The following is a 15,963-nucleotide window of genomic DNA, read 5'->3' as shown; positions in this document are numbered from 1 at the left end:
GAAAGGACAAAACTAAACACATTTTTTATAGAAATAAACTAAAACCAAATTGGTTAGGTTTTTCTTCTATATGCATACAAAAATTCCTTCCCTTCAACCATAGAAGGTTGAAACATATAAGGCAACTATATCTGGAAAAAAATAAAATAAAACCAATAGCGTTTGAAAAAATAAATCCATTCCCTTCATTACCCACCAAATCAAAAAAAAAAAAAAAAAAAAAAAAAAAAAAAAATTCTCAACAATTCACCGTGGCTAAAGAGAAATAAGTAAGTCCTATTTTTTTAATTTACTCCCATACTTCATCCATTCTAATGATAAATTATGTAATTAAAATTCTGGAAACACATTAACTCATGACAAGAGTCGTGAGCTCTAATTACTTAACTATTAGGATTGAAACTTTTTATATTTTTCAAACAAAATAAAATATGTGTGTGTATCAATTATATGATTAAATAAAGATAACTCTTAGCAATTGACATGAGAAGATTCTTGTTACACCATTACTAAATATAAAAAAACCCTCTATGAGTGTCCCCCATATGTGGATATGCAAATCAGTTTTGGAATAATGTTCACAACTTTTTTTGTACACACCTAGTGTAACGGGTGGGTGCTTACCCATTTACATAAAAGTTCGAATTATTGGGTAGTGCTGCATACCCACTCATTTATATCCAATCACTTTCCCATCCGATTCCGATGTGGGACAAATGACTCTTGTTACATTCTCCCTCACCCAAATTCGCAACACCCTCGTTGCAGCTCGGGCCACCCTGTCTACCCGGGATGCTCACCCGGACGCCTTCCGGGCCAGGTGCTTGGCGTGACACCGGATCAAAAATTAAGTCTGGCTCTGATACCAATTGTAACGGGTGGACACTTGCCCATTTACCTAAAAACTCAAATTATTGGATAGTGTTACATACATACCCATTTATATCCAATCACTTTCCCATCCGATTCTAATGTGGGACAAATGACCCTTGTTACACCTAATCAAATTTAATTCAAGACTTTTGAAATAATTTCTTTACGGTGGGTGGAAGATTTATTAGATTGGCAATAATTTTTTCCCTAACACCTGCTGCTGCTGTTGTTTTATTTATTTATTATTTTTTTGAGATGCCACTGTCTTTTATGTATGTTTGGTCGGGTCACTGCCTTCCTTCCATATTTCAACCTTATAAGGTTGAACGGATTAGAAATCGAATATATGCATATTTTTTCCTTTTGTATGTTTTGCGAATTCTGTGGCTGAATGTATGGGAAGGAATTTTTTATATGTTTTGGGAATTTCTTAATTAGTCTGGTATACGCAAGTTTGTTTGTTATTTTTTTTATTTTTTTTTTTTGTATATTTTGGAAGTAATGACAAACAATATAGAATAAAAGTCTAGCCAATTTGATTTTAATTTATTTCCATTAAAAACATGTTTAGTTTTGTCATTTCTGATATATAATGGTAATAAAAAAAGAAAAAGAAAAAGAAACAAGTTTTCTAAAATATAAAAAGAAAAAACTGATTAATTAATTATTGTAGGATTAGATTTTAAGTAGGGATGTCAATTTTTACGGCCCCGCCGGGCCCCGCCTCGTCCCGCCCCGTTAATAACGGATATGGGAACACTTGTTATACCGTTGGGGCGGATATGGATACAAATTTTGTACCCGTCGAGAGTCACGGGGCGGGTAAGGGTTCAATATACATATCCTAGGGGCCCCGCCCCGCCCCGCATATAACTATATTTAATATATATATATATATATATATATATATTAATAAGTTATTTTAGTGACTTACCCAATTACCCATCTCTTACAATTCTAATTTGGGATGTAAATTTGGTATTAAATTTGCTTTTGTTTTGGTTATGGTGGAAGTTGAAGCTTAGAACTTCTTGTGATTTGGTTGTATTAAATTTTTATTTTTGTTTATTATGTTCTTTGAATTATGTTATGTGCATGTTATTTTTTTTATTTTTATTAGGATACATAATTTTATTTATGTTGTGTCATTCCTAGGCTTTATACATTTAAATAGCAGGAGTTTAAGTTTCAAAAAGTGAGAGAAAAAAAGTTGTTAGTGGGGCGGGCACGGGGGCACAGTATTTCCTAACGGGGCGGGGTTGGATATGAAAATCCAACCCGTCGCGGGTATCGGGGCGGGCATGGACTTGACAAAAATTAAAATGGGCGGGGCGGGATTTAGGGAAACCCGCTCCAAACCCGCCCCGTTGCCATCCCTAATTTTAAGGTTAAGATTAAAAGTGACTATACTATTACATGATATATAAATATATCAAATATATATTTAATATTTTTAAAACCTTGTTATTTTGCTAGGAGTGTCCTTAATATATTAAATATTCATAATTTTAAAGTTTGGTTAACTTATTTATCCGTCCATTTTAGGTATATTGGGCTAATTTTATTTATTAAATAAAAATGGCATAACACACTTCGGCATCCAAATAAATGGATGCGGGCGAAATTTGTAACTATAAATTCGTCCCGGAGTAGGAGTGGAGTTAGTATGACAAATTTTTTAACGGGCAAACTAGAGTTTAACCAAATTGGGTTTAACCAAACTTGTCCCAACCCCGTCCCGTTGTCATTCTTATTTATGATTCCTTGTTATCTGGTTCAAAAGTAAATTATTAGGTAGTGTTGTATATTTTATTGCGTAGGGTCCAAACTTGTTGCCAAAGATAAAAAAATCTTGTAACTTCAGAAATTTTCATATTTTTTTAACAAAATCCAATCATTTTCCATAAGATTTTAATACAAAGAAAATTAATTAATAAAAAATGTAAAGTGATATTATTTTTCAACTTAATCTAATTTACCAAAAACTATAATATATTAGTATTTTCTCATTTTCAATTGAGAGGTTGTTCAAGTTTTTAAAGGACAAGTAAATGCCCTTTACTTTTCCATATAGAAGAAAGAGTTCAGTTTGGTTTAATAAAGTAGTGAGCCCATCTCTTCCTTATATTAAATTAACACATTTTTGGCCCACACAAAACCAACCATTCCAATAAAAAATTTCATTAAAAGATGAAGACTATGCAAGCCCTAGCTGAGAAAACAAATGCTCTATTATGACTGCCTCTTTTTAAAACCATGGCTTCAGCTGAATCACAAGAATAAAAATGATACTTTTTGTATGATAAAGTTGAACCATGTCATTTTCAGCATCTTCTACTTTTGTAAGTGCATTGAACTTGCACCGCTAACTCTATTAGTACCCAATCTTTTTTATTCTTAAGATGAAAACATGAGAGTTTAATATCTAATCTTTCAAGTGCTTGCTTAATCAGATAAAGACTAAATGTCCTTTTTGGACTGTGGGAATAGTTTGCGATGTCCACCAAGTTCATCAATACACAAATATAAACAAAAAAAGTTGTCCCCATCATGTCAAATCTTCAACAATTTTGTCAATACACAATTATAAACAAGAAATATTAGATGTAAACCCAATCCTCTTGGGTTAGCGCCAAAGAAATGTCAAAGCATTGTCCACTCTTTATCTATTTCTCCAAGGATGGAATCAGGATTGCAAGGGCGCTGATTTGGGACACGGGATGCCATCTCATCTTGATTTAGCATTGTTAAATTATTTATTAAATGGCGGTAGGGCAAATTTTGTAAAATACTTTTTCATTATATTATGAATCGAATGAAAAATAATAATAAAATAAATTTCTCAATTGTAACTTAAGATTTAATATTATTTTTTAAAAATAAAATAATATATATAATTTATCAAATAAGGAAAATATAAAAGAGTATTTAGTAATTGGACTATAATAAATTAAGATTTGCTTTATATATACCTAATGTTATTGAATATAAAAATAAAATATAAAGATAAAATTGTAATTTATCACTATAAACAAGTGGGATGGCCTTTTCCATCCCCACCTTATAACCATGGAGTTTTTTTAATCATAACTCTTATCCTGCTCCAAAATCATTTAACTATTTCTATAAACATTTTAAACGCGAGGTATTTTGCTATTCTTAGGTGGAAGTGTAATTAATTAAAAAAGGGAAAAATAAAAATAAAAAATTTTAACCAAACGTTCTTATGATGATATGCTTAATTGTTTCATAAAAAAATCACGCAATAAAGTATTAGACACATTGATTTAATTATGACCGCATAAATTAACCGTGTCATACAACTGTCCATGGCCGAAGCTAGAATTTTATTTTGTATGGGGCATAATGAACGTTGAAAAACAAAATTTTAAAAATTAAAATTATAATGCAGAGAATATTTAACATAACCTATTTTATTCAAAATAATATTAGAAGAATAGGAAAGTCATTTAGGGCAGAAATTTTAAGAACTAATGTTCTTTTTAGCTTCTTCTACAAATGTGCAAAGTAAGTACTAGTCCGCTCATCAAAAGTAACATTTATCAATTATTAATTTTTTTTTTTTTGTCCAAAAAAGTTAAAAGTTAAAATTTAAAACAAACTAATGGGTCAGGTGCATAGAACATTTTTATTGAATACTTCCTTACGTATACTTTCACTCTTTATTTGAAATAGTGTACTAATAATAATTTTTTTTTATTTTTTTATATTTTATAATATTATGCGAAAATACCCCTAAATAGAATTCTATTATAAAGTTATACTTTAATGCATGTTTTGCCCTTTTACTCTTTAAAAAATGCTCAAAGAGTGAATGATTATAATTTATTTTTTTCTTTCACTTTCCAAAAAATAATAATAATAAATTTATCTCTATATATTTCCTGAAAACGATAAACATCATGAAAGTTTTTTCATGATTTTATCATAAAAATGTGGTTTTGCCATGTTTTTTCTTTTTTATTTGTTATTTAATTTTTTTTTCTTTTTTTTTATTTGAAAAGTTTTTATTTATTTTTTGAAGAGAGAGTATATACAGATTTATTTAGGGAATGCATCTCTCTCTATATGTCTGAAGAATAGAGATGACTAGTTGTGAAGAAGGGTTTTTAGTTCTAATAGTTTCCGTGATGATAATTGAAAAACGTTAGTTTCATTCCCTGCGATTTAAATTCAATCACAAGAGAAAAAAAAAAAAAAAAAAAAAAAAAAACCATTAAATTAAACTTTATTATGAAAAGAAAATTTAATTAAACGATATTATGAATATTTTTTTTATTTATTTGTATTGAATCATTCATTTGTCCACTTTTTTAATTGGATTTCATTTGGAATAATTTACTCCGTTTTAGACTCTTGTAAAAGATGATAATTTTGTTTACAAAAAAATAGCCTAAAATCACTCATATTACCCCCCGCGCACGTGTGTATATATATATATATATATATAAGAAATTTGGCGTATGATATATATTGAAAATTTGGCCTGTGAGAGATAATAACGTATCATTCAAGATTCAAATAAGGGTAAATTACACTCAAACCCTTTAAGATTGTGTTATTTTTTAATTAGATGAAGATTTTGGTTTTAACTTTTACTTACACTTCAATTTATTTTTTGACTTGTGATATATGTGAATTGACCATTTTACCCTCAATTTTTTAATCCAATATATATATAATTTTAAATAACAAAAAGACCCCTTTTTATAATATTCAACACCGTCTGAAGCTCTCACCGTCGATCGACGCCATAGGCGTTGTGTGTCTAATGACAGAGTCTTTTTCTTATTCTTCGATTCATCTCTTGAAGGTCGGGATTCGAATATGATCTAGTGGGTCGAGTCTGAGTTTTTATTATTATTGATGATGATGTGGGTCTATGTGGCCGTCGTCGTCGTCGTCGTGATCTAGTGGGTGGTGGTGATCACGTATCATTCAAGATTCAAATAAGGGTAAATTACACTCAAACCCTTTTAAGATTGTGTTATTTTTTAATTAGATGGAGATTTTGGTTTTAACTTTTACTTACATTTCAATTTATTTTTTGCCTTGTGATATATGTGAATTAATCATTTTACCCTCAATTTTTTAATCCAATATATATATAATTTTAAATAACAAAAGACCCCTTTTTATAATATTCAACACCGTCTGAGGCTCTCACCGTCGATCGACGCCATAGGCGTTGTGTGTCTGATGACAGAGTCTTTTTCTTATTCTCCGATTCATCGCTTGAAGGTCGGGATTCGAATGTGATCTAGTGGTTCGAGTCTAAGTTTTTATTATTATTGATGATGATGTGGGTCTATGTGGTGGTGGTGGTGGTGGTGCCCCAATCCGCGCCGCAGAAGATTATTTGAAAGTCTTCTGTATTGCCCCACTTTAATCTCAATTTGTCCCACTATTACTTACTTTGATTGTCTGACCATTTATCATATTGATGTACCAACCTACAGTTTTATCTGAAAATCAGTTTTATGCAAAATTGTCTTTTTGAAAATTTGTTGGTTTCTTTAGTATAATTAATCATCCAACTATTTTTTTTTTTTTTTTTGGAATTGAGTTATTAGTAACATAAGTATAAAATTTGAACTGATTTCAATTCTGGTTCTAAGAAGAAAATGTCATATTTCAAAAAACAGTAAATGCAATTCAAAGACCATTTTCTAGATAATACTTAAGATTGGATTCAACATTCATGCTGTATTCTGGAATATTAATATACACAAAACAAACAGTTTATTTATGATGTGTTTGGATAAATAGAGGAGAAAAGAAAAGAAATGATAGTATTAGTTAGGAGAGAAAAGAAAAGAAAAGAAATGATAGCAATAATTTTTATTCATGTTTGGATAGATAGGAGAGAAAAGAAAAGAAAAAATAGTTATTCTTGTTTGGATAAGATAGAGGAGAGAAAAGAAAAGAAAAGATAGTGACCAAATTACTATCCTACCCTTACAGGTCATTAAAATTAAATGTGTTTCTTTGGTGGATTATATTCAAATAAATAAATCCACCAAATAAATCCAAACCCATCTCAAGCTTCAATCCAACCTCAAATTAATCTAATTCAATTCGTACTCTCCATAATAATAATATTATTTTTTCATTCTTTTTTGTTATTATTGATTGATTGATTTATTTTTTTCGTTACTAATTAGTAGTACGTATTATTAAGATTTTTTCATATTTGTTTGATATACTTGCTATAAATCTAATAAAACCTCTTTTAATCTCTATCAACATGCCCTCCTCCTACATAATCCCGAAGCCTTGCAAGCACCTTGTAGATTTGAAGCTGAAGCATGGGCTTAGTGGCTATAAAAGTGGCTCAAAACAGCCCCAAATGGTAGAACAACCATTGACATAACCAAATCAGAGATGCCCAGATGCAGTTTATGTTCTGGGTATCAAGGCAGACTCTATATGTGTTTGATCTGTTCATCAGTGTCGTGTTGTTCCTCTCCTCCTCCTGATTCTGATTCTAATTCTAATCATGCCCATTTGCCCAGTTGCCTTAGTAAGAATAATATATAATTGGGACATGAATGGAATTACATTTTAGTATGTTGATTTCTAAAGGGCATTTTTGGTATTAGCACTTTACAACTTATTCCCATATCCTTTCTTTCCCTATCTTCTCAAATTGGGAGAGAAGCTATCCCATCCCTCCCTATCCCTCTACTTAACCTATCCAAACACACCTTCACATTATCCTTTTTTTCCTTTTCTCTCCCTATCCCTCCAAATCAAGCCAACCAAACACACCCTTATGCTAAAATCATTATCATGTAAAGGGTCCTAGCCATACATTTGTCACTGAAGACAGGCACTTGCAGACAAAGTCTATTGCTGTATAAATATATAAACTTTTAGTGAGAAGAAGAAGAGGGTTAGATTTTAAAATAATTTGGTAATTTAAAATAAGTCTCTTGGTAGTTAAGTCATTTTACACATAGAACAAAGTCAATATAAAGTCAAAAGGGGTAGCATAATCATTTAATATCTCAAAAGTATTATAACCAAAAAAATTTGATAGTTGGAGTTTAAGTAAAATGTTAAACCACTAATTCAAATATGAGTGAAATTTAAAATCAAAATTTGAATCTAGCTGATAAATGACTTATTTATTCATGATATATATTATCTATTTTTGAGTTGAGAATTATACATTTCTTATAACTTAATATCACTTATAAATTAGAAAGTTCTAATATATATATTTCTTTTACTAGTCAAACAAAGATAGAAATAAAAATAAAAATAAATTAGAAAGTTCTAATATATATATATATATATATATATATATATATATATATATATATATATATATATATATTTGTTATCACATTAACGGAGAATATATCACATGCAATGAAAATTTCAGTTATTTTTATAATTATAAAAAAATATTCTTAATTAAAATTTAATACAGTTATCATTTAAAGATACTTATTCATTATATATATAAAATAGGAGTATACATTTAATTTTTTAAACTTTACAATTTGCAATAAATTTTCACAAATGTAATATATATATACATTTTGTGCAATAAAACACTTTGCATGAAGCACTACTATAATATGCTTAAAGTGTGTATCACACTCCTCATGTGCTAAATTACCGTTCATTTTGTTTTGTGTCCAATTTCATCATTTCACAATATGTATTTTTAAATAAGCAATTTAGGTAAACTTTACCTTAAATGTGTCCGGAGATATATATTTGCACAAATTGAAACTTTAATAAGAGAGGTATGATATGCACTAAGTTTTTTTTTTTTTTTTTGAACTTGACTCATATATATATATATATATATATATATATATATATATTCACACACAAAACAAATTAATGTGTCATATTGAAGTGTAATCTAAGAAAAATCAAACATATTTAATGGAATTAAAATGAATTTGGGCACAAGTTTATTTGATTGATAAATTTTTATTTATTTTTTCCTTAAGAGCACATGTATGTACCAAAAAAAATACACCATTTAAGTTAGGGTGCGATTACCTTCAGAATCTCAACCGCATTATGCATCTGAGAACTCTTTGATGGATAAATCTTATTCACTTTTATTCCATTAGTTTTATGATATTAATATATATATATATATATTTACCAGTCGGATATTGAGAGTGCTAAATAGCACGTTGTTACCCGTGGAAAAAGGTCCATGTAGATTTTAAAAACAAAAGAACCATGGAAAAAGGTCCATTCAAATTTTAAAAACAAAAGAAAAACCGTGTAATTAACAACCCAAAAACGAAATAGAAAACTCCAAATTTTCAGGTTTGAATGCACTTGGAATTACTTTAAACCACTTAAAAACGCTTTTATTGTTAAAAATAAACGTTATTTTAAAATAATTTTGTCTTAAAAAGATTTTTTAATTAAAAAAAATTAGTTTATTAAGAACAAAAAAAATAAACTTTTAAATCATAGAGATTTTAATGAGGGCATCTCCAATCCACCTGTAATATGAGCTGCCAATTCAAAATATAGCAGGTGAGTTAAAATTGTGATTTTCAATAGCATGTTATATGACCGGTCAAAATTTGGCTTTGTCATTTTTGGTGCCAAATCTAGCATAAGAAATGGCTACTGCTATTTAGTTGATTTCACCAAATAGGACGCAAAACAAGAATTATAAACCTTGATTAGTTGATTTAGAAAAAAAATTAAAACAGAACCCATACATACGAGTTAGCAATTGTAGAGAGAGAGAGAGGGGGCAAGCTTGAGAGTTGAGAGATAGCGGCTGAAGCTTGCGAACGACAAACCCGAACTAGAACAGCGGGCGATGGAATCTAAAAGATATGGGTTTTGAACTTCTAATTGCAGTTGGAGAGAGAGAGAGGGCAATTTCAGAGTTGTGAAACGATTTGCCCTAAAACTATATATATTTGGGAGGCTGAAATGATTTGCCCTAAATATATATATATATATATATGTATAATATAAATTTTTGAAAAAGAATAAAAAATTATATAAAAAAATTTATTTAATAATATAATCAAATATATAAATTTATACATATATATATATATTTATATATGTATATATATATATTTTTGGTCTTTTTTTGACCAGATATATTAGATTTTTGATTCTTTTTAATTAAGTTTAATTTTAGTTTTCTTTCTAATGTTTACAATTTGAGTTGAAATGTACCTAATATTGACATTACTTATGCAAATATAAATGGTGTGAATGGTAATTGAAAAGAATAGTGGTTGTGTCAAAAAATACCATTTTGCATAAAATGCATCATTGAAGTAGAATTGCTAAAATGTAGTATTTTGACACTATAACACTGTCAAAATATAGATTTGGCATTCGAATTTAGCATTTTACCATTGGAGATGCTCTGAAATTTTTTTCAAAGAAGTTAAAATTTAAAACTTTTTGAGTAGAGTTTTTACGTAGTAAGTAATTGTTTTTCCTTAAACAATTTTATTCATTTATATCTTTTTAAAAGACAATTGTATCCCTTAGTTTATAAAGTTCTATTATTATCAAAATTATTAATAATTCATTAAAAAGTTATGTAAAATTTAATAGTATTATTTTAAATAATATAAAAACACTTTTTATTTTTATGTTGGTAATTACAACAGCAACTCGACTTTAACAGGAAGGGTAAATTCGGAAAACCAGTAATATTGGTGGGGTGGGACAAGGACAAGGGCATTCGTCGAACTTTGATATAATACGAGAACTTCTCTCCTTTCCAATTCTGTTTCCGCATTCTCTCTCTATCTATTCTCTCTCTCTAATTGTGTTCTTCCTTCAACTCCAGGTGCAGATCCTAGGAGTTGAGAAACCCTAGTTTTTCATCCGAACCGCACAAGCTCCCCAACTTTCTCCCTCTAAACCAATCATCACCAATCTCTCTCTCATCATTTGCAGGTTCGTCTTCTATCATCCTCTCCACTCACTTTTGTACTGTTTCATATGGATCGATCTATACGTTGTTTGATTACATACATGATCTGAAATTTGTTTCTGTTTTATGTGTGTGCATGATTATGGTTTTATTTAATCCTCTGTTTGTCTGCTGAGAAAACTTACTATTAGGAAGGTAAAGAAAGGGAAAGTTTGGATCTTTAGGTTTTGTGTTGTTTTGAAAAACTTCGAATTACTTACCTAATTGAAGCTGGATAGTGGGATTTGATTAATTGAACCTTTGAATGCTTATGGGCTTAATGAATGGAATCTGTTAGTTTCTGGAAAACATATGAAATTGGATTCTTTTTAGCGTGGTAAATTGATTTGTGAAGCAATTTGAATGGAGAGTGATAGGAATTGATGATGTTGAAAGTGAAAATCTTTTAATCTTTATAAGCATGGGCTAAATAGTTCCAGAATAATGGCATGGTCCAAGTTCTTATAACTGTTTGATGGAAAGGTTTGTATGTGTTCTGATTGGGAGACATGCGATGTTTGACTATTAACTGGCTGTTTAGGAGCATAATTGAGCTATATGTACATGATAACCATTCTGTAATACGCGTGTCTGCCCATACACATACATGGTTATATATATATATTGTATCTGTATATCTCCTAAATAGTGATTATTTTGAGGCCCATTAAACTACTCTTTGGCCTTTTTGAATGGTATAGGCAGTGAGAACTAAATTGAAAGAAACTGAGAGTACATAACTCATCAGGGTATAAAGTTCTCAATGAAAAATCTCGTTGGCCCACAAAGACTACCTTTGGCCTTTTGCAAACGAATAATTGACTCCATAACTCAAATATCTTTCGGGCAAAGTATTACCCTTTATTGCCTCATCTCTCTGAGGACCTCAATTAACTTGATATTATATATGGTGTTCTGGTTACAGTCATGGCAGCTTTGGCACCAGAAGGATCACAATTTGATGCTCGTCAATTTGATGCCAAAATGAGTGAATTGTAAGTTCCTCTTTCACCTGCTTTTCCCTATACTTATTAAGTTGTCTAGTGACTCTATTTTAAAAAAATTTAACATCTATATATATACTTTTCAGTTGTGGATGGTAACATTTATGCTTGTTTTGATTAATTTATTGGTGTAGACTCTCAGCTGATGGACAAGATTTCTTCACATCATATGATGAGGTTTATGACAGTTTTGATGCTATGGGACTCCAAGAGAACCTCCTGAGGGGCATCTATGCTTACGGCAAGTATTTTCGGGCTGTTTTTCAACTTCGAAGTTGTTTTTTTTAACTCTCAGAGAGTTTAGGGGCCCTGTTTGGCCTTTTGTAGCTTTTGGATACGTTTCCGTTTGAACAATTTATAATAAAATCGTGCTTATAAAAAAAAAAAAAAAAAAATTTGTTTATTGAAGTTTCATGTTTCCTTACCAATTCATCGACCTGTCTTCTAAGATGACTGTCGCAACCTCATGCGGAAAAGCTTCAGAAGCTGTTTTACAGTTTAAAAATTGTGAATTGAACTTCTTGTTGCCTTACCAGTTTATGGGATATATGTCGTCTAGGGTGACTCTAACAGCCTTGACATTGTTCTTAACCAGTGGTTGGATCTTTCTGAGAACTTTATTTTTTTATTTGGTTCTGCAAGATGTTTTTCCATTGCTTACATTGACAATATGCAAAATTATGAAGTGTTGGGTTACCTTGTTTAGTCGAGTGTATCCTGCTTAGATATGCTGAATGTACTCTTCTGTGTTTCTTTCTAAGGTTTTGAGAAGCCTTCTGCCATCCAGCAAAGGGGAATTGTTCCATTCTGCAAAGGCCTTGATGTTATTCAGCAAGCTCAGTCTGGAACAGGGAAAACAGCAACCTTCTGCTCTGGAATCTTGCAGCAACTTGATTATGGTGTAGTCCAATGCCAGGCATTGGTTTTGGCGCCCACTCGAGAACTTGCACAACAGATTGAGAAAGTTATGCGAGCACTTGGTGATTATCTTGGCGTGAAGGTTCATGCTTGTGTAGGTGGGACCAGTGTTCGTGAGGATCAACGAATTCTTTCAAGCGGTGTTCATGTTGTCGTTGGCACCCCTGGTCGTGTGTTCGACATGTTGCGAAGACAGTCACTTAGGCCTGATTACATTAGGATGTTTGTGTTGGATGAGGCCGATGAAATGCTTTCACGAGGTTTCAAGGATCAGGTGATTCAATTTCTTCATTTTATCTCATATTATTTACCTATTTATATTAATATTGGAGTAGGAATAGACTAGATAAAGTGAAGGAAACCAAATTTAGTCAAAGTAGCAATATAGTCCTGTAAAACATCATCATTATTATCCTTGCCTCATGGGATCAATGGGGTTGGTCACATGTATCCTTTGTTGTCACTCATTTCTATTAGGTGTCTCCTATTATATTTAATTTCTTAAGGTCTTTTCTTATTGGTTCATCTCATATTAGTTTCGGTCTGCCTCTTTGTCTCTTACCTTATATTTTAACTACACTCTCTTTTTTATTTTTTTCACAGATCATTGTCATTTTCCATACCACCAAAACTTCCTCTTCCCTTATATCTTAACTAAATACTGATCTTAGTTTATGGAAGTCCTTAACTGAATTAGACAAAAAAATATTTCTCAAATATAAGCTCACAGAAATACCATAACAAGGCAATCTGTATTGAGAGAAATCAACAAATATGTTTGTGATCGTGCATTCATGCTCTTCTGTTTGCTTGGGTCAATAGATTAGTTTTGTTCCCTTATTGTATTTGTTCACAATAATTCAATCTGCCTGAATTTTTGTTGGGCTGTTGATATTTTCTTTATTGATGTTGGGTTTTTGTGCTGTCAGATCTATGACATTTTCCGGCTGCTGCCATCTAAAGTTCAAGTCGGGGTTTTCTCTGCCACAATGCCACCTGAAGCACTCGAAATTACCAGGAAGTTTATGAACAAGCCCGTGAGGATCCTGGTGAAACGTGATGAGCTGACCCTTGAGGGTATTAAGCAGTTTCATGTTAACGTTGAAAAGGAAGAGTGGAAGCTTGAAACACTCTGTGATCTATACGAGACCCTGGCTATCACTCAGAGTGTCATTTTTGTGAACACCAGGCGCAAGGTTGACTGGCTCACTGATAAAATGCGAAGCCGTGACCACACAGTCTCTGCCACCCATGGAGACATGGATCAGAATACTCGGGATATAATTATGCGCGAATTTCGCTCTGGTTCCTCTCGTGTTCTCATAACCACTGACCTCTTGGCCCGTGGTATTGACGTGCAGCAAGTCTCCCTTGTCATAAACTTTGATCTGCCGACTCAGCCAGAAAATTACCTCCACCGTATAGGACGAAGTGGACGGTTTGGAAGAAAAGGTGTTGCTATTAATTTTGTAACTAAAGAAGATGAGAGAATGCTGTTTGACATTCAGAAGTTCTATAATGTGGTAATTGAAGAGCTGCCATCCAATGTTGCTGACCTCCTCTGATGAGTTTTTACTAGGTTCCCTGAGGTAATGGGTTATTATAATGCAAGTATTAGTTTTTTTTTTTTTTGGTCAGTGTTTTCTTTAATGTTAAATTTTTTTGTTTTTTTTAACTGACCATCTAATGATGTGTCCTGCTCATTTGCATCAGGGTGGGTGGTGAGTGTCAAGTTGCCCATCACACTCTGGTGGCGGCTTATATTATTGCAAGTTTTGTTGCAGGTAGGTTTTGTATTTTATGTCCTTTTGTTTTTTTTCCCTTTCTTTTTTGGATTTAAGTATCTGACGGTTGTAGTTACTTGGTTTCTTTATGTCATAAGCTTAATTTTCAACGATAGAAAGATGATATATGGGATGATATATATATATATTTATCTGTATTAGTGACTAAACCTACCTCACTTTTCTGCCTCTTGCAAGTATATTTTGTTCATTGGCTGCTTTATTTGATGAGAGTATTCTAATGGACTTGACAATTTTGTCCATTTTTTTAAATCCTGCAATTATATTTTATTCATTGGTTGCTTTATTGTTCTTAGATATTTTATTAACAATTGTCTCCATTGGCATTACTGGTGTTGGTTCATTTTGTTGGGAATGATGTGGGGTGCTTGGAATCAACTATCAAGAGTTAAATTGTTCGTAGATATCATTTTTTAGAATTGTCAAAAACATGTATTACCAATTGTGGACTTGACAAATTCAAGGTATTTTGGGGGAAATAGTTGGATTTTCTTTTCTGATCTTTTTCTTTCTCCTGAGAAGGGAGGGGTGGAGGTTTGGGTTGGTGGATTTGAATTGCCTATGCAGGTAATAGACATGGTGAATGATCCATCAGTGCTCTCTGTCTGGCTAAATGCACCCAAAATGTTATGCATCCTGATTTATGGGTTTTTTTTTTTTTTTTTTTTTTCGTACATTTTTTAGTGAAAAGGATTTTAGTATTCAAGTGTTCACCAGTGTGTTAAGGTTTTTTTATTTTTTACTTTATCTTGTTCTTTTTGTTAAACTCCGTTATGAAGAATACATATATACAACGTTGTATATAGAATTTAAAGATGGAACATATTAAATATAAGAAAGAACACAGTTTTGACCTGTATGGCAAAGGTGTTATTGTTTTCATTAAGGGACCCATGGAACATGAAGATTACATTAGAGTTTTTTTTAGTTGAAGATGGTCTAAAATTGTGATAGCTTGCATAAGGAAATTTTCTTTTATGAACCATGTTAGTACAAGATCTTTGATCACCCCAGCAGGTCTTTGTAACTACAGAATCCTGAATTCAGTGCTATTATGTTACATCAGGCCAGTTGCTACGTTAGCAACAAGATGGATCTATAAGAGGGTAGAAAAGATGGAATCAGGATCCTCTATAATGCAGTATTTACTGTATTTTTTTGGATGGTCCAGATTGGATCAGCCAGCAGGGGGGCTGTGTGGTCCGATATGGACCGATTAAAAAACTACCCCATATTTTGATGTAGCTATAGTCCTGAAAATAGTGGTTATTAACTTAAATGATTTTAAGGATGTGTTTGAAGTACGAAATTGATATATTTTGGACCCTGGTACGATTCTATATCATTATATATCAGCAGAGAAGGGAAATCAATGTAACTTGACATGTTGAGTGGTTCATGA

General features: G+C 31.4%; 1 protein-coding gene across 1 annotated transcript; it reads left to right on the top strand.

Annotated features, from left to right (window-relative positions):
- Positions 1-10,629: 10,629 nt before the first annotated feature.
- LOC132282438 (eukaryotic initiation factor 4A-8) lies at positions 10,630-14,763 on the top strand. Its single transcript, XM_059784112.1, has 6 exons — positions 10,630-10,818; positions 11,760-11,829; positions 11,973-12,079; positions 12,600-13,030; positions 13,686-14,345; positions 14,470-14,763. The coding sequence occupies exons 2-5, from the start codon at positions 11,762-11,764 to the stop codon at positions 14,319-14,321; spliced, it is 1,242 nt and encodes a 413-aa protein (XP_059640095.1). The 5' UTR covers positions 10,630-10,818; positions 11,760-11,761; the 3' UTR covers positions 14,322-14,345; positions 14,470-14,763.
- The last annotated feature ends 1,200 nt before the right edge of the window (positions 14,764-15,963 follow it).

This window comes from Cornus florida, unplaced genomic scaffold (assembly GCF_030987335.1).
Source record: "Cornus florida cultivar Cherokee Brave unplaced genomic scaffold, ASM3098733v1 CherokeeBrave_3.0.0_Hap2_Chr11, whole genome shotgun sequence".
Lineage (NCBI taxonomy): Eukaryota > Viridiplantae > Streptophyta > Magnoliopsida > Cornales > Cornaceae > Cornus > Cornus florida.
The sequence above is the reverse complement of the archived record's forward strand: the minus strand, read 5'-3'. Positions and strand labels throughout refer to the sequence as shown.

Coding starts and splice junctions, on each gene's coding strand:
- LOC132282438 (XM_059784112.1), top strand. CDS start 11,762: ATGGCAGCTTTGGCACCAGAAGGATCACAATTTGATGCTCGTCAATTT. Junction 11,830..11,972: donor GATGCCAAAATGAGTGAATT/GTAAGTTCCTCT, acceptor TTATTGGTGTAG/ACTCTCAGCTGATGGACAAG. Junction 12,080..12,599: donor GAGGGGCATCTATGCTTACG/GCAAGTATTTTC, acceptor TTTCTTTCTAAG/GTTTTGAGAAGCCTTCTGCC.